The 19,995-nt window shown below is 40.7% G+C and overlaps 1 protein-coding gene across 7 annotated transcripts in view; it reads left to right on the plus strand.

The window, feature by feature from the left end:
- Positions 1–19,995, plus strand: part of GABRA5 (gamma-aminobutyric acid type A receptor subunit alpha5) — a 72,718-nt gene that overhangs the window by 10,702 nt on the left and 42,021 nt on the right. For 6 of the 7 annotated variants that reach the window (XM_008539870.2, XM_070620806.1, XM_070620784.1 and 3 more), the window contains 3 exons: positions 5,746–5,867; positions 7,056–7,123; positions 7,291–7,511. In XM_008539870.2, coding sequence (XP_008538092.1) covers positions 5,746–5,867; positions 7,056–7,123; positions 7,291–7,511 — 411 coding nt within the window. Of the gene's footprint in view, positions 1–2,941; positions 3,081–5,745; positions 5,868–7,055; positions 7,124–7,290; positions 7,512–19,995 lie in introns of those variants that run through there. The other variant, XM_070620819.1, reaches the window with a different exon arrangement.

Raw genomic sequence — 19,995 nt, forward strand, 5'->3', positions numbered from 1 at the left:
TTTCTCTTCCCTAGAAACTATGACATAGCTGTTGAACTTGTACCCTTTAAAACATTAAAAATAGGAGATATCATCAGGCATCACTCAGTAAAAGAATCACCTTTAAAGATGGAATCTATAGCGTATTGTTATTATTATTAGAGATTATAATACTGATAGATAAATGGATAAAGTTATGTTGGAGGAAACTCCTTTACTGTTCCTCAAAAAGAAAGATACTCTTAGATTGGACTAATAATACAACCCCTTGCTCGCTCCCTTTCAGACGAATGCATAGTTCTACGGCAGGGTTAACTCTGTGTTGGTAACTGGCTGATTTTGGAGATGGTGTCTTTGGGATTCCCTGTCCTGCTGTATTCAGACTCCCCCCACCCCCACCATCATCATAAACCCTGCTGATGGTCCCATCCATCCCGCCTGTCTCTCCACTGCCATTGCCTTAGCAACTAGCCTCTATGTCTCCAGTCTTGCTTCTGCCAAGTCCATCATCCACAAGATGCCCAAGGGCTGCAATGATGGAAAGTGTCACTGCTTAAATGATCTGGGGCTCCTGCCACCTTCCAGACAGAGCCTCGGAGTGTAGCAAAGTCCTTTATGGATTGATGTGTGCCATCTCGCCTCCAGTATACGTCACTCTTCTTACTAGAGTTCTTGTATGCCCTCTGCAATCTTTGTTTCCTTTTTTGGGGTCACTTCTCATAACACCCTTCAACACCCCCTTTTTTGGCTTGAGACCCAATCTTCATGCTTGAAAGCTCAGGTTGGTTTTCCTCTCCTCTGGCTCTAGATGAAGCTCCGTCTCTCTCCTTTGGGTTCCTAGAATGTCTTGCATGTTGCATGGATTCCTATACCTACCATGCTCTATTGAAATCCTCTGCAAACACAACCAATTCTTTAGAACACAGTTGTGTGCTCTAGGCTGGGGAGGCCATCTTTGTAATCTTCTTATCTCCACTACTCACCACAACATGCATACATGGTAGACTTGCAAGATACATTTATCAAGCTATTGGAATAATCCTGAGCCCCGTTACGTGGCCTCTCTGAAGTTTTAATGGAGGAGAGAAGCTCTGGGTTTGTTTGGAGTCATTCTGGCAGTTGGCTCACAGAGTAGGCCTTCCATTTCCAACCTAGACAGGCCTAGAGCAGTCACTCCACCATGGCTGCACATGAGGATCACTTGAGGACCTTAAAAAAATTATTAGTGCCTGTTCTCTTGGATCAATTAGAACCAAGTCTGTAGGACTGAGAAATCAGAAAAAGACTAATGCAGGAGTCCCAGAATCAAAAGCCTTGAAGAGTCCAGATGTAAAATGACAGGGAGAGGTGGGAAATGTGCACAATTGCAGGTGTTTACCCTTTCTAAAGACAGTCATGTTTATTCTTCCTAAACACTATGCTGGTGAAATAAACCCATTAGTGGATCAAATTTCAAGGGCTACTCATTCCCTACTCCACCTCATTAGAAATCTCTGAATGACCTAGTACTTCAAGTCTGGCAGCATACCATCGAGTAGCATTGCTGCTGTCCTGCCTTGCCCTACCCCCATCCCTGCCCATTTCACAACCACCACCTTCCTTCTTTTTTTTTTTTTTTTTTTAAAGATTTTATTTTTTCCTTTTTCTCCCCAAAGCCCCCCGGTACATAGTTGTGTATTCTTCGTTGTGGGTTCTTCTAGTTGTGGCATGTGGGACGCTGCCTCAGCGTGGTCTGACGAGCAGTGCCATGTCCGCGCCCAGGATTCGAACCAACGAAACACTGGGCCGCCTGCAGCGGAGCGCGCGAACTTAACCACTCGGCCACGGGGCCAGCCCCCACCACCTTCCTTCTTTAAGCTGGAATATGGGGCTCAGTGACCTTGTTTCCTTATTTTTCAAACTAAAATCTTTGGAAAAGAGTTCAAGTTTAGGGATCAGGTCCTTGCATCTTTTGTATAGACCAATACTGAGACAAGGAAATATGAAAAATGATGTTTTAACAAGGATAGTTTTCCATTTCCTTTATGATCCCTTTTCTGGAACATCAATAATCTGAAAATGTTGGAACCATTCCCATGGACTAAATGTGGCAAGTCTTTGTAGAAAATATGCACTAAATATGAGGAAACAGTTCATATTTTAAGAGAACGTAGTTAATTAAACATGACTAATACTGAAGAGTAAGTCACCAAAATTTTCAAGTATTTCTAATATATCTAAGGCTCCTGTCAGTAATAATGGATCTAATCTCAGCTCACAAAAATCTGTTCCCCAAAAGAACTGAGCCTTCAGCTTGTCCTTGAAGCAGTTGTATACTCACAATTGACATGAGGATCAGCAGAGCTCCTTGGTTATGCCCAAAGCAGTTAAGAAAAGCTGAATTGGAATGTTGGCAAGGTCAGGGCTGCCTTCAGAACCTACATGGAGTAAGTGTACAAAGGGACGAGGGTGCCTTCAGAACCTACATGGAGTAAGTGTACAAAGGGATGAGGGCATCTTGTGTTTCCACCTGGAGCCCTCATAGATGTAACTCTGTGCATTATTGCTCTCTGAAGGCATAGCCCAATGTTTTTGTATAATTTTGTTTTTAAAGTAGCGTCAACTGACCAAAATGGAACAAAGCAAGCTGAAGTTATTCTTTCCCTTCGAGGCAATCCTTAAAGATTATGCACCTTGAGAAAGGCACTAGCGAGTTCACTAAACACTTGTGAGGTTCTCCTGTATGCAGGCACAGCATTTGCTTTCTGTGATAAGGGAAGGGCCTTCATCTCCATGGTTGTGAAAAGGGTGCATTTCATAACCATGAGCTGAAGATGAATCATTTTTGAGGTTGATCTATGAACTGAGGAAGATTTCCCAGTTGTCCATGAGAGAAGCCTCACTCCTGCCCTGATAGGCATTTTCAGGGACTTTTTTAGAATCTGTTTCCTACCTCCTAGGTCCTATCTTCAGTAAATACAGAGAAGAAATCACTGCAAACCCCAAGCCATGGCCTCTATCATAAAAAGATCCACAGATAAATACAAGACGCAGTTATGGCAGAAGAGGGAAGATATTGAAATTCCTCCAAGAAAAGTATAATTATCTGTAAACCGGTGTGGGTATGTTTAAACTCCTTTTTTTTTGTTTTGTTTTAAATTTTCACCAAGAAGTAGAAGGTGAGCTTTGGAATTCTCAAGTATTACTTCCTATCCCATTGCTGTCAGCAATGAATTGGGCATATGTGAAATGGGATTCAGAGACAAGTGGGATGGTGTTTCTCTGAAACTGTGGTGGAGCAGTGCACCAGAGGGCCAAGGGAGTCAGTGCTCATGGAGACAGACAGTATGACTGCACGGTGTTCAGAACATCTCAAATGGTCAATGATATAATCAAGTTTTTGTCTCCTAACAGCCAGGGCTATTCAGATCTAATGTAATTTAAGAACACTTTCATAACAGATAATGAAATAGCTTAGAAAAATGTATTTGAAACATGAAATATGCTTTTTTATTCTTTTCTGATTCATAGTATTGTTTTTAAAAATTTTTTATTATTTTTCATTGAGATATAATTGATATATAACATTGTATAAGTTTAAGGTATGTAATGTGTTGATTTGATACATTGATATATCGCAATACGATTAGCACCCGTAATGTTAGGTAACACCTCTATCACGTCACCTACTTATCATTTCTTTTTTGTGGTGAGAACATTTAAGATCTAATCTCTTAGCAACTTTGAGGTTTATAATACAATATGGTGGACTGTAATCACTATGCTGTGCATTACATTCCCAGAACTTATTCATCTTCTAGTTGCAAATTTGTACCCTTTGACCAACATCTCCCCAGTTCCCCCAACCCTGCCCTGGTAACCACCACTCTACTCTGTTTTCACAAGTTCAGCTTTTTGCGATTCCACATACAAGTGTTATGTTTTTGATGCTAGTGTGTATACTTTCACCTCTATTCTGAGTTAAAGACCCAGTGAGGACCTTCCAACATTTTGACACTTGGGCACAGCCTAGAACTGAATGAATAGACTGATAAGATTTACAAAAACCATGAGAATGGACAGTGAGGTCAGACTTAGTTTGACTAATAGTTACTCAACTGGGAAAGTACAAAATATCACTGTTTCTTTCTTTCACAAATCCAGGGGACCAATGTTAAGGCCTTTCATCCTGGTTCGAAGTCTGTGAGGCTGAGTGCTACGTCTTTCTAAAATGTAAAACTACAATGGATGTTGGAGAAAAGAGAATTTCATATTTTTAAATACTAAGAATAAAAATTGTGTCTGTGGGCTCCATATTAGCAGGACTGAATTTTAGCTTGTTAGAGCTTACACTCCATGCATTTTAGTGGTGATGTGAAAATTAGATCAAGAGAACTTTAGACTGTCTCATTCAGAAGAGAGTAGCTTTAGGCCAGGAAGGAATTTATCTGTTTAGATGCAATCATTCAAAATGACCGACGTTCAAGGACCGAGTGGGGAAGGTGCACATTGCTTCTGTCCTCAGCATCCATCCACTGATGGTCTCAGCTCTCATTTCAGCTGATTCATGGAAGAGAAAGTGCTGTAAGCAGCACTGGGGCTCCATAGCCAGGCACTTCAGGGAAGTTCCAGGATTCGCCTGTTCTTCTCCGAAGTACCAAGGATGCTGATGTCTTGGAACCCACATCTGGCTTTCAGCTGTGTAAGTTCCCCTTGAAGCAAGCCAGATGTGTAGGCCAAATTCTTAATAATTCCAAACATCTTGCTATTTGCACATCTGAAAGCACCTATGGAAACCTGCGTGAGATCCATGCTCTTCAGTTGTGTTCCCATCTTCTAGACTTGTGACTTTCTTTCCTCCCACATGACTTACCCGTTTGTCTAAATCTGCTCAGGGCAGTTTCTCATTTCCATCTGCTCCTTCTACATAAATTTTGGGGGCCTGGATAACTTTAGTGAATTGGACAAACCAAGACTGCTCTTGTTTCTTCCTGGAAGGTTCAGCGTGCTCTTGTTGGGGCTTTACTGTAAGTCTGACAAGTTGGGTCAACAGAACACTGTGTTTCCAAGTCTCTGATCAGAGGTGGCGTTGAGTAAAGCTTGTAAGGGTTTTCAGACTGGACTTGACAATCCATGCCCCCCAGGTCATGTGCTTTGGCTTGAGCTGAATATGCCAGCAACTAAGCGGTGCTGATGGATGCAGAAGCCCAGACAGATTTCACAAACTCGATCATTTCTTTCACCACATGCTCTGATTCTGGCATAATGCTCACAGCACAAATGTTCCCAATTAAGGATGCAGTGAAATTTGGGCACACTAATCTTATCTTTCAACATGGATTAAGTTTTTAAACATCCCCTCCACACCCCATCACCCATTGCAGGTGACTCACTAACAAAATGAAAAGTCAGTTTTTCTGTGTTTAAGCCAATCTCCTGAAATCCCCTGTGAATGGATTAGATTCTGCTAGTCCTATGCAGTGGCTAATTTGGTTTTAAAATGGCTACAATATTGACATAAACAGCTCCTCAGAATCAGGAAGGGATGGATTTTGAGCATTGTCTTAGGTTGATGCACGACCAGCCCAAAGCCAGCACTCTCCTGATATTCAAGTATTAAGACTTATCTATGCAAAACCATAAGCTAAATAGTATTGGAGATGGTTTTCAGATGCCCTCCCTCAAAGACAAGTCACCATATTATTCCTTGGTTTTTATACCTTGAGAAAACTTTGTTAGAACTAATTAACACAAGTTTGACCTCTTTCTTTTGTTTTTCTCTTAAAGCTTTTCACAAATGCCAACTAGTTCAGTGAAAGATGAGACCAATGACAACATCACCATATTTACCAGGATCTTGGACGGGCTCTTGGACGGCTATGACAACAGACTGCGGCCGGGGCTGGGAGGTGAGTGTGTTTTCCTTGGCTGAGGCCTGTGAGGCCCCAGGAAAATTTTTGCTTAAACCTAGTCTCAAGCTCATGTTTGCTGTGATTCAAACAATTCCTCAAAGAGCTTTTCTGCTGGGAGTTTGAAGTGATGGTTGTTGCCAAGGCTCCTGCATGCTTTATTATCATTTTCCCGATGCAGGAAGCTGGGGTAAGTGGTCTCCCTGCAAACTCCCTTTTCCCCAGATAATCCTAACATCCACTCTGGTTCACTTAAGGAAGAACCAGTTTCAAGGTGTTACTAAATTTGAGATTACCCTATGTTAAGAAATAATTTGTCATCAACTTCATACTCTAGTATCTATGCAAGTCCTTTTCAGAAATCCACTGTTAATGCAATTGTTCTTTACATCTTTACATATTATATATTTAATTTCTCTCTAGGGCTGTAATATAGTATTTACTTTGACCCTATAGAAGTTGATAAAAATAAATGGATAGCAAAATGTGCTTTCAGGGAACAACCGGCACAGCACAAAATTAATTATGTGCTGAGAATCGTGTGCCTTTTCCACGCCTGTGGGATGCCTTTGTCTCTAGCCAATTCAGATGTGGTCCCTTTGAACTTGCTCCATTAGGTAAGGTGGAAACTCTCCAGCAAATACATTCTCAGAGGGAAAAGCTTAGTTCTTCTCCCGTATTTACATTTTTCATAGGGAGATTCACTTAAAACATGAATTGCCATTCTCTGCTTTTTGGGCAAGAAAAGCACATAGAGGTTCCTTGACACCATCTTCCTCCACCCTCTGAGTTATGTCCTGGGGCCTCTACGTCCAGCAGCCCCCGTCCCTGTCCCTTTGAACACACCAAAGGTCAATGCATCTAGTGATCCAGTGAGCTGCTGTCAGTAGCCGGGACTGAGTCCTATCGCCAGGACTCAGCCCCTCTCTTCAGACTACTCCCCAGGACCAGAAGTACAGTGAGAGCCAAGCCCCTTTTTCCTATGAGGGGTGTTTTATTCGTGTTATAGTTTGGAGCAGCTTGGTTTCATTTGGTGTTTGTCAAGTCCTCCAAAACAACCAAACACATTATAGAAGCCTCTGATTGCCAAGAGTGAAACTGGTTACAGGACTAAGGACGTAAGTATGCTGTGGTGGGTGGTTCATGGTAAGCTCCAGCCCAGGCAAGGAACCTGTGTCTGTGTTTCAGAGCGAATCACTCAGGTGAGGACGGACATCTATGTCACCAGCTTCGGCCCAGTGTCCGACACGGAAATGGTACGTCCCAGGGGCTCAATTTTTGGTGCCATTAATTTCATTACTACAATTATTAACATAAAATCACCATCCATACGGCCCCACCAGATCATTCTAAATAACACTGAAAGAACTCCGCTAAGAGCCTCCCCTACGAGACCTCACCTGGTTGCCTTCCTTTGTATTAGGAATATACCATAGATGTGTTTTTCCGACAAAGCTGGAAAGATGAAAGGCTTCGGTTTAAAGGGCCCATGCAGCGCCTCCCTCTCAACAACCTTCTTGCCAGCAAAATCTGGACCCCAGACACGTTCTTCCACAACGGGAAGAAGTCCATCGCCCACAACATGACTACGCCCAACAAGCTACTGCGGCTGGAAGACGATGGCACGCTGCTCTACACCATGCGGTGAGCAGAGCGCACGCCTGCCACGTGCGCCCAGGGCGTGCGGGCACGGAGGGGAGGTGAAGGGGCGGTGCGGGGCATCACGGGAGAGTGGAGGAGGTGAAGTGAGGAGCATCACGGGTGGGGGCGGGCAGCGCAGGGCGGGGGCGCAGCCCAGGACAGGGCTGGCAAAGGGAGGCATCGGGTGGGGCGGGTAGTGCAGCGCAGGGCAGACATAGCCGCCCGTCCAGCGCCAAGGACCCTGCCTCCTAATGGGTTTGAGGATTGCCTCATGTGTGTGTGTGTGTGTGCCTGTGTTTCTATTGTGGATAGTTTTCACCTTCTGACTTGCTATAGATGCATAGTATTTGTTAGTTATACTTATTTATTTGGTTCAAGATCAAGAGCATCTTTGGAACAGTGACCCAGATAATGTAAGTTAGGGAAAATTTGTTTCATAAAAATTTTATTTAAAAAAATCTAAACAGAACTCTTTTTGTTGCAGTGTGCAACCCTTTTGAACCTTTAAAAGCCCATTTCTCCTGTGCTGTCAACATTCCAATGCTGAGGTTCAGTTTTAGTGTTTCTAATTTTAAAAACACTAAAATTCTGTAGTGTGAGTAGACTTTGAAAAAGATTTTTTAAGATAATTTTTTTAAAGCACTAAAGCCAAGTTTTTACAAAAGCACATGCATTTGTATAGGTGTTATGGAATTTCTCTCTCTCTACGTTACTTAAATTCTTCACAATAAACTTTGTATTTAAAAGAAGTAATCATAGTGGAAAATAACATTAATACTGTTATCTTCAGAGGCTGCATGTCGTAACATGTTCTGAGGAACCCTTTGACACACTGTATTCCAAACCTATTTAAGAGCAGGATTCAGTTTTTCTAGTAACAGCTGATTAAGGAATTCTGATCCATGAGCGTATAACACACCCCTTGGCATTTTGCTTTCCTCCTCACTCTTTCCTTTTCCTTGCATTGATCTTGAACTTGTTTCACCCATAGATGGAGACATGAGTTGTGAACATCACGTCAGTGCCCGGGGCAGTGCCTTCTCTATGTAGAGACGTATGTTGAAAAGCTAAGAAATATCACAAGGGTTGAAAATTAGTCCTTGGTTATCATTCTATGAGAAAGGAAGGCTGTGCAGAGAAACCAAGTGCCCTTTGTTCAGCGCTGTGAGCAGAGAGCAGGTGTGGAGATGACTCCCAGGTCTTGGAGGATGCTGGAGGCTCCGTGCAGGGTTAGGATGAATGATTGGATGCTGCTATTGTGGGGCATTCTGTGGGTCTGCTGGGCACCTGCATTCTGTTCATAGAATAAAAGTGCCCACGGTCCCCACAGATTCTTTTCCTTGATTCACACCAGGTTCCCATCACTGAGAGACTGTAGTTAGGTCCATGGCCTAAGACGTTGGGAAGGTTCCATCTGGTTTATGATTGCTTGGACAGGGTGGCGAGGTAGGCCCTTTGTTTAGAAGGGAAAGAGGCAGCAGAGGGGCCTCTCACTGAGTGTCTGTGTACCAGCTATCTTCACAAACATGGAATCCTTCAGTCCTCAGACAGCCTGGCCAGCTAGGTGACACCATTTCCATTAGCCAACAAAGAAAGTGAAGCCCAGAGATGTTCAGTAATCAGCCCAAGGTCACACAGCTAGTGTGAGGGACAGCAGGAATTTGAACTCGGGTCTAAGCAATTTCCTTGTTTAATCCACCACATTTGAAAATTGGAGTTATGCAGGATTAGTAGACATATAATGGCCTCCTTCTTACCCTTGTCAAAGTGTTGTGCCCAGAAGGAAGATGGTAGAACCAGAGCAATTTGCCCCCAATAATCTTTTTTTTAAAGTACCCTTCTTTGGTGAGGAAGATTGGCCCTGAGCTAAATATCTGTTGCCAATCTTACTCTTTTTTTTTTTTTTTTTCTCCTCTAAGCCCAAGTACATAGTTGTGTATCCCAGTTCTAGGTCATTCTAGTTCTTCTGTGTGGGACACTGCCACACCATGGCCTGAGTAGCAGTGTTTAGATCTGTGCCCAGGATATCAACTGGTAAACCCTGGGCCGCCGAAGCAGAGCACGGGAACTTAACCACTCGGCCATGGGGCTGGCCCCCTGTCAGCAATAATTTGTCCTTGTTTATGCAGAGGAAGTCTGCGAATGAGTGGAAAGTTGATAATGAGTGTTCATTTTTCAGTCATATACAACGTTTAGAAAGTGAAACTAGTTCCGCTTGAAAGTTATGAATTTCAATGTGATAGAGCTACAGCTATAATTTGATAGCATTTTTACCTATTGATTTAGCAAAGATGGTAAAATTGCAATATGACTTCCTGGTGATGAGACTCATCACACAGCCGGCGGTGTCCGGCGCCCACACCCATCACTGAGCGTTCTGGTGGCATGGCCTTTCTGTTAGCACTTGGGTCACTCCTGTCAAGCCTTGTGAAATCAGTGCTTTGATCCAGTGATTCCCACGTAATGTCCATCTTAAGGAAGTAATTAGGAATAAGGACTAGCTTTATGCACAAAGGTTTATATTATGTTACTTTTGATAGCAAACACTGAAAGGAATATAAAAATTCGGTATGTTTTTCAATTAAAACTGTATTTAAACATTTTTATTCAGACTTTGGGCCTAATTAAAAAGATAAAACACGAAAATGTAGAACAAATTAGGGTTCACATCATGAGCTTTTAACCTGAGACAAATGTCTAGAAATATCTAGAAAAAGCACTGTTACCAGCTTCTAAGAAGTACCTCCATAGAGATTATTGTACGTGGATACGATTTATTTATGTAAAATCCCGCCATGCTCCAGGGATCATTTGAAGTAGTATTCACAGATACACACAGTTCAGAAGGATGGAATTGTTTAAATAGGCGATTCCAAAGAAGCCGAGGGAACGTAAGCCATTGATGCCATTTGCTTCCAAAGTGTCTGCCAAAAAGCTTTAGGTGCTTTTGTGATAGTAATCTATGATTTCGATTTCGGAAGAACTTTTTACCACCAGTGAGTCATCTGTTTACAGGACCTAACGCTAAAAATCACTAGCTGCTCAGGATAAGCCCAAGAAGAGCAACAAACATTTCCTGTTGGATCCTCAAGGAGAAGACACTTAGAGAGCACTGAACAATTTCTTTGAGGACAGTCTTTCAGCAGACAGAGGGATATGTTTCACAGAACCGTCCCCAGAGTTGTGCTTCAGACATTAGACAGGCGCCTGGGGAACCTCAGAGGGAACCTCAACACAGCAGTCTTCCCCAGGCCTTCTTTTGTAGGGCTGGGGAGGAAGAGGTGCAGAACCCAGAGCTTGATGGCAGTCCACCTAGGAGCTGAAGGACTGTCCCTCTGGCCAGCCTCACTAATTGTTTTTTCCTGGGTAGAACTTGTGGTCATCATCACAGCAGATCCCGATTCCATTCCCTGACAAACCCACACAGTACAGAGTGACCACATCTCTCAGGGGACGTGCCAAATCTGTTGTTACATTTTCCTTTATGAACAAATGAGCTGGGAGACAATGGCGACTTCACACCTCCCTGTCTCTCACACCCTCTAAAAGTGCCAACTCCTGTGAGAATGCACGGTGAGGACCACCTGTGGCACATTCCCCTGGTCTTTGGACCCCTGGCAGAAGAACAAGTCTCGCTTGGTCTTTTGTGTAGGAAATCACAACAGGCAAGAAAGAACCTGAGGGAAGGCAGGCTCTGCTAGTCCCACACCATTCTGCCTGTCTCAGGAACCTGGCTGCTGTTCCACTCAAGATGACTGTGCCCATCCTGTGTGATAGAGAGACGCGGGCAGGCATTTTAGAGTGCTGACGTTGGTGCCATTGTGGGTGGTAGAGTGCACCTGCACTGGGGGAAGGAGCGCTGGACAGTGCAGGGTGCTGTATGCCACTCTGCATTGTCCCTTTGGCACAGTGTGTTTTCCCTGTACTATTTTTATTTTGATAAAGGCATATTTTTATGATTGTTTACACTCCATTTAGATTTTCATCATTAATGGAAAACACTGCTTTGAGTTGTTAGAATATGATGTGAAAAGAGCATGGACTTTGGAGTTAGGCTGACAAGTTCAAGTACAGATGCTATCTTTAGTAGTCATGAGACCTTGGTCATTTTACTTTAATCTCTTAGAGCCACCTTTTGTTTGTTTTTTTTTCATTTCTTTTCTTTCAATGCAGTATAGCTGCAGGGTCTGAGAATGTTTCTTTTTGAAAACTGATAGTGTATGCACATATTCCTTGAATGGCCACTTGGCGGCAGCATAGTCACATTTTTGCATAGTGATTGGCTGGCAGCATTGTTATTAGTATCCTGTATATAGTACTGTATAATTATATAGTATAATAAATAACTTACTTGAAGGAAATCATATATGTGTTATACATGTTTGATTTGTGGGTAATATATTTGAAAGAAAGTGTATGTATACAACTAGAAGCTTTTAACTAGGCACTCGTATGTGTATGTGTGTCTGTATACAAATACAAGCGTCTATATCTATACAAACACACATACATGTCTAATTGAAAACGACACCAATGGATATATTGGCTAAATCTTGCCATTTTTCAGATTTCATTTATTTTAATCACAAGATTCAAAATATGATTAAAAAATTTGTAAAACATAGAATATCACTGAGTATGCAATACAGTTTATGATAATGCCCAGACCAAAGGGAATCACTGTTAATAGTTTGATGTGTATCACGTACATGTGTCCCTGTGTGTAGGCACATGTGTATACATGTGTATATCAGTGTGTATCCGCAGTACTCTCCTATAGTTTTTGAGTGGTCTCATTTTCTGAAAACTGGTTTGTAAGTAGCTTTATAATTTAAAATATATTGAAAGCCTTTTCCCTTATCGTTAAGCGTTGTTCTGAAACTTCATGATCCATCACATGTGGATATCCTGTCATTACACAGTCTCTAACAAAAATTTATGTCATTTCCATTTTTTTCTCTGTGATAAACAACATTGTGATGCAAGCATATAATTATATTCTTTGGATAAATTCCAGAAATTGGCCAAAAGTAAGGCTTTGATACATATTTCCAAGTTGTTCTCTAGAAAAACTAGCAATTTCCCTCCCACTAACAGTGGGAATAGAGATAGTCTCTATTACTTCCTTCCTGACATTTCATATGTGAAAATGAAAATGAAATATTCACCCATTTTGCTACATGAGATGTGATTAGCCACCAATCTATTAGAAAAATTCATGTGTAACAGTTTCTCATCCCGAGATTTCAGTAACATCAGCTTTCTTCTTTCCCTTTGGGAAATGAGTCTCACAAAACATCTTGTGCACTGACTCGACTGAGAATGACCTTTGTTCCTAAATTTGGGGGCATGGAACCCAGCTTGCACACCACTGCTCTCATCTCTGTCTCCCTGTCAGGCATGCATTCATACCCTCTCAGTTTCCTCAATCCCTGAAAACTCAGACTTCTCCAAGACCTCTTCCTGAAGTCTCCTGCTCCTCGTAGGCCTTCTGTCACCCTGACCCAGCTCTGGGTCCTCTGTGCTTTGCAGCACCCTGAGTAATCTTGGTCAGAGCATTGGCTGTGCTGCATTTGATTTCTAAGTTGAACTTCTGAGTGTCTTTGGGAAGGAACTGAGTCTTGATCATGCATGGTCCTGTGTAATTCTTTCCAGGTGTAGTCCTAGCGCCTGGCTCCTGGGCTGGCCCTCGAGGAATTTACTGCATGTTTGTGAAGGAATAAATGATAAATGGAACGAGTGAGACCACCTTTTCTTAATCTAGGCCATCTCACTACTCAGACCTCAATTTGAGGGATTTAGAAGGGAAACGTAGAAAATGTATTGTTCACAAACACACTCATGGCTTAGGTTACTGCCAGTTTTGTAAAGATTCATGTTTATATTTGGCTAACAAATTGTCCTTGTGGTATACAAATGAGGACACTTTAATACAGATTTTTTGCATATTTGGTTCAAAAACATGACTGGTCAATTCAATCTAGTCAGGCCACACTTTTGGAATGTTAGACACATATTTCACAAAAGACCACCTCATCCTTTGCAAATGGGCATCGACAGTACATTTTTGTCATCTTATGCCCTGACCCCACAAAGGCTGTCACACACTCTTGGTCCTGGTGAGAGAGGATCCAGGCTTCTGGTGCAGTTCTTGGCCAGGTTGAAGTCTTGGGCTTCCCTCTCCAGGCAGGGACCATCTTGGAAAGGAGCCACCTGGAAGCTAAGGGCCACATCTCCTACAAGTTTTCCAGGAATCTTTAGTAATCTCTCCTTGGCGATGCCGGATGTGAGGTGCTGGGTGGAAAGCTTCAGGCAGCTGCTGGCTGGGGTCTCAGCCCCAGGCCCCAAGTCCCAACCTCACAAAGGTAAGGTCCAGGTCCTCAGTAATGTCAAGTGGAAAGAACCACTTGAGCTGGTCTGTTAGTTACTTTTCAAAAACTTATGTGGCCTTTATTATATGCCAGATGCTTTAGAAATAGACTCATCTAATCTTCATAATACCCTAAGAATTTGGTACCGTCATTATCCCTATTTGTAGATGAGGCAAATGAAGCAGGTGAAAATGGATACACAGGAATTAGTCAATAAAGCCCAAAAGCCCAACACACACCTGCTTATACATGTTTTAATATAAGAAGCAGGAAAACAGCAGGAAGCTACGCACTCTATTTGGCCAACACAGGTGAAAATAGTCTCCACCAGGTGGCGCCGTGCCCACTTACATTTAGGGGAAATAGGCTCGAGCTCATGCTACTGCATCAGGCCCAGGAAAGCACTGGTTTCACTGAAACGCTTTCAGGGAAAGTAGAGTGTTGCATGCCTGGAGAGTGTTCCCAGGAGATGCACTTGACATGTCTGCAACCAACCTGAGGTTTCCCAGAGTCAGGAAATCTGTCAGCCCCACACTTTCCCCAGCTTGCAACCAGCCTGCACCTGCCACCAAGCCATTGGGACACCAGGGTGCTGACTCAGTGTCAAAGGGTTGCCGAAGAAGTCCTCCCCTCACTTCCCCTGGAGAAAGTGAACGGTCCTTTTAGTATGCTGAAATTGGTCATCTCATCTCATGCATACTCTATCCATGCTTGGAGTGTGAGATGATCCATAAATACCAGCCAAGTGCCTTGGGTAGTGTAAAATTCGGAGGGGTCATTGCCCTTTGTAATGTGGCTAATGCAGTGAGGATTTCTGTATTTACCCTGAATATAATTATGCATGTGTCTGATGCTTATGAAGAAGGAAGTGGCAGAGCCCTCCACGCTCAAAATATTTCTCATATGGCCTGGAATCATGAGTTTTTTGGTTTTGTTATTCCTGTAATCTCTGCTGTCCAATACAGTAGCCACTCAGCATATATGGCACATTAAAACCATGTTAAAATTAAAAATTCAGTTTCTCAGTCGTACTAGCCACATTTCAAGTGGTCAATAGCTAGATGTGAAGACTGAGTTCAGTATTGGACAGCACAGATGTAGGACATTCATGTCATCACAGAAAGTTCTATTGCAAATCCAGCCTAATCCAAGAGAAGCAGAAATGTTTCTTGGAGGTCATATTTTTCTATTGGCCCTGATCATAGTTGCACACACAATGTGTAGACCAGCCATAGCCAGCTGCTTTCTACTGTGACTCATATGAAGAAGGATGACAGTCAGAGGACACCAGAAATCCTCGGACTTTCAATAAAATTTTAAAATAGTTTAATGAAAGTTAAAGCATTTATGTTATTATGTTTTTTATATATTTATTTTCCGGCTTTATTGACATGCAATTGACATATAACATTGTGTAAGTTTAAGGTGTATAATTTGTTGATTTGATACACTTACATATTGTGAAGTGATTACCACCATAGCTTTAGCCAGCACCTCCTTCACATTACCTAATTACCATTCCTTTTTTGTGTTGAGAACATTTAAGATTTACTCTCTTAGCAACTTTCAGGTATATAGTACAATGTTGTTAACTATAGACACCCTGCTGTACTTCAGATACCCCAAACTTATTCATCTTTTAACTGGAAGTTTGTACATTTTGACCAACATCTCCCCATTTCCCCCTCCCCCTAGCCTCTGGTAAGCACCAGTCTACTCTCTGTTTCTATGAATTCAGCATTTTTAGATTCCATGTTTAAGTGATGTGGTTTAAAATTTGTCTTTCTCTGTTGACTTATTTCATTTAGCGTAATGCCTTCAAGATTCGTCCATGTTGTTGCAAATGGCAGGATTTTCTTCTTTCTCATGGCTGAATAATATTCCATTGTAAATAATATTGTATATATATATATATATTTACAATGGAATATATATACAATACATTGTGCATATATATAGAATATATATACAAAATATACAATGCATATACAACATATATGATATATTTATAGTGCATCTTCTTTCTTCATTCATCCACAGAAGGACACTTAGGTTGTTTCCATGTCTTGGCTGTTGTGAATAATGCTGCAGTGAACACGGGGTGCAGATATCTCTTCAAGTTAACGTTTCATTTCCTTTGGATGTATACCCAGAAATGGGATTTCTGGGTTGTATGGTAGTTCTATTTTTAATTTTTTGAGGAACTTCCAGACTGTTTTCCATAGTGGCTGTGGCAATTTACATTCCCACCAAGAGTGCACAAGGGTTTCCTTTTCTCCACATCCTTGACAACACATTATTTCATGTCTTTTTGATGATAGCCATTTTAACACATGTGAGGTGATATCTCATTGCGGTTTTGATTTGCATTTCCCTGATGATTAGTGATCTTGACCATCTTTTCATGTACTTGTTGGCTATTTGTATCTTTGGAGAAGTGTCTTTTCAGTTCCTCTGCCCATTCTTTAATGTATCGTTTGGTTTTTGCTATTGAGTTGTATGAGTTCTTTATATATTTTGGAAAATAATCTCTTATCAGATATAAGATTTGCAAATATTTTTCCCATTCCATAAATTGCTTTTTCATTTTGGTGATTGGTTTTTTTGATAGACAGAAGCTTTTTAATTTGATGTAGCCCCACTTGTTAAGTTTTGCTTTTCTTGCTTGTGCTTTTCTTGTTGTAGTATCCAAAAAATTGTTGCCAAGACCGCTGTCAGGGAGGTTTTCCTATGTTTTCTTCTGAAAGTTTTATGGTATCAGGTCTTATGTTGAAGTCATTGATTCATTTTGAGTTAATTTTTGTGAGTTGAGTAGTGTAAGGTATGCATCCAATTTATTTCTCCTGCATGTGGTTATCCAGTTTCCCCAACACCATTTTTAGACTATCCTTTTCCCAGTGAGTATTCTTGGCTCCTTTGTCAGATGTTAATTGACTGTACGTGTGAGGGTTTCTTTCTGGGCTCTCAATTCTGTTCCATTTGTCTATGCGTCTATTTTTAAGTTAGTATCATACTGCTTTGCTCGCTATAGCATCATAGTCTAGTTGAAATCTGGAAGTATGATACTTCAAGCTTTGTTCTTTCTCCGGATTGCTTTGGCTATTTGGGGTGTTTTGTGATTCCATAGAAATTTTAGGATTGGTTTTTATTTTTCTGTGGAAAATGTCTTTGGAATTCTGATAGGGATTGTATTGAACCTATAGACGGCTTTGGGTAATATGGACATTTTAACAATATTGATTCTTCTGATCTGTGAACATGGGGTAGCTTTGCATTTGTTTGTCTTCAGTTTCTTTTATCAAAGTCATGTAGTTTTCAGTGTATAGTTCTTTCACCTCTTTTATTGTTTTTGGTGCTATTATGAATAGGATTGTTTTCTTTATTTCTTTTTTAAGATGTTTTCTTGTTAATGTAAAGAAATGCAACTGGTTTCTGTATGTTGTTTTGTATTTACTGTATTTATTGATTAGTTCTAACGGGTTTTTGGTGGAGTCTTTAGGATTTTCTTCCTATAAAATCATATCACCTGCAAACAAAGACAGTTTTACTTCTTTCATTCTAATGTGGAAGCTTTTTATTTATTTTTTCTTGTCTAATTGCTCTAGCTGGGACATCCAGTACAATGTTGAATAGGAGTGGTGAGAGTGGGCATCTTCATCTTATTCCTAATCTTTGAGGAAGAGCTTTCAACCTTTCACTGTTGAGTATTACGTTAGCTGTGGTCTTGTCATATAGGGCCTTTCTTATGTTGAGGCATGTTCCTTTTGGTATCCAATTTGTTGGATGTTTTTTATCATGAAAAGATGTTGTTTTTCTCATGAAAGGATGAATACGTTTTCTGCATCTATTGAGAGAGTAGTATGATTTTTATCTTTCATTCTATTCATGTGGTGTATCATTTTTATTGATTTGTGGAGGTTGAAACATCCTTGCATCCCTGGAATACATCCCACCTGATTATGGTATATGATCTTTTTAATATGCTCTTGAATTCAGTTTGCTAATATTTTGTTATGAATTTTTGCATTTAAATTGATCATGGATATTGGTCTGTAGTTTTCTCATAGTGCCCTTATCTGGCTTTGGTATCAAGGTAATGCTGGCCTTGTAAAATGCGTTTGGGAATGTTCCCTACAGTTTTTTGGAAGAGTTTGAGAAAGATTGGTGTTAATTCTTGTTTTAATGTTTGGTAGATTTCACCAGTGAAAGCATCTGGTCCCAGGCATTTCTTTGCTGGGAGGCTTTTGATAATTGGTTCAGTCTCCTTACTCGTTATTCATCTGTTCATATTTTCTGTTTCTTCCTGATTCAGTCTTGGTAGGTTGTATGTTTCTAGGAATTTACCCATTTATTCTAAGGTGTCTAATTTGTTGGCATATAGTTGTTCCGAGTAGTCTCTTTTGATCCTTTGTATTTTTGTGATATCAGTTGTCATGTCTCCTCTTTTGTTTCTGATTTTATTTATTTGAGACTGCTCTCTTTTTTCTTAGTCTAGCCAAAAGTTTGTAAATTTTGTTTATCTTTTCAAAAAAAAACAGCTCTTAGTTTTGTAAATGTTTTATATTGTTTTTCTGCTCTCTCTTGTTAAAATTTCTTCTCTGATCTCTGTTATTTCATTCTCTTGCTAACTTTGGGTTTAGTTTGTTTTTCTTTTTCTACTTCCTTGAGGTGAAAAGTTAGAGTGTTTATTTGAGATCTTTCTTTTTTCTTAGTATAATATTTATCTCAAACTTCCCTCTTATAATTGCTTTTGCTGCATCACATAAGTTTTTGTATATTGTATTTCTATTTTCATTTGTCTCAAGATATTTTTTTATCTCTGTTTTGATTTCTTCCTTGTCCTATTGGTTATTCAGGAGTATGTTGTTGAGTTTCCCAATAATTATGAATTTTCCAGTTTTTTTCAGGTAATTGATTTCTAGTTTCATATCACTGTGGTCAGAAGAGATACTTGGTAGGATGTCAGTCTTCTTGAATTTGTTAAGAGTTGTTTTGTGATCCATCATATGATCTATCCTGGAGGATGTTCTGTGTATGCTTGAGAAGAATAATGTATATTCTGCTGCTTTTGGATGGAATGTTCTGTATATGTCTGTTTGGTCTATTCTGTCTAAAGGAGGGTTCAAGTTCAACACTTCATGTTGATTTTCTGTCTGGATGATCTCTCCATTGTTGAAAGCAGGGTATCAAAGTCCCCTGCTATTATTGTATTATTGTCTATTTCTCCCTTCAGATATGTTAGTATTTGCTTAATGTATTTAGGTGCTTTGATGCTGGATGCATAAATATTTAGAATTGTTATGTCTTCTTGATGTATTGACTCTCTTATCCTTATCATGGCCTTCTTTGTCTCTTGTTACAGTTTTGGGCTTAAAATCCATTTTGTCTGATATAAGTACAGCTACCCCTGCTCTCTTTTGGTTTCCATTTGCATGGAATATCTTTTCCCATCCCTTCACTTTGAGCAAGTTGTGTCCTTAAAGTTAACATGAGTCTCTTATAGGCTTTATATAAATGGGCCTTGTTTTTTAATCCAAAAAGTGAGTCAGTGGCTGACTCCTTGCTCTCAGTGCCTCTGTCCTGTTATTCATTCTAAACATAGAAGCCAAGGCAATTTAAAATACTGTCTGAATTTCCCTTGTTATGGGCTGAATTTTGTACCCCCAAATTTGTATGTTGAAGTCCTAACCTCCATAACTTCAGAATGTGACTGTATTTGGAGATAAGTCTTTTAAAGAGGTGATTATGTTAAAATGAGGTCATTGGGGTGGGCCCTAATCCACTATGACTAGTGTCCTTATAAGAAGAGAAGATTTGGACACAATCAGACCCAGAGGGAAGACCCTGTGGAGACACAGGGAGAAGGTGGCTATCTGTAAGCCAAAGAGAGAGGCCTCAGGAGAAATCAATTCTGCTGGCACCCTGATCTTGAACTTCTGGCCTCCAGATCTGTGAGAAAATTTATTTCTGTTGTCTAAGTCTCCTCGTCTGTGTTACTGTGTTTTGGCAGCTGTAGCAGACTAACACAGATATTAACAAAAAGCTACAATGCTGTACAAACAGTCCTAACCCCCTATGGATAACTCCATCAGCTTCACATTCAAGGTATCTGTCTG

The sequence above is a fragment of the Equus przewalskii genome, chromosome 1 (genome assembly GCF_037783145.1).
Source record: "Equus przewalskii isolate Varuska chromosome 1, EquPr2, whole genome shotgun sequence".
Classification (NCBI taxonomy): Eukaryota; Metazoa; Chordata; class Mammalia; order Perissodactyla; family Equidae; genus Equus; species Equus przewalskii.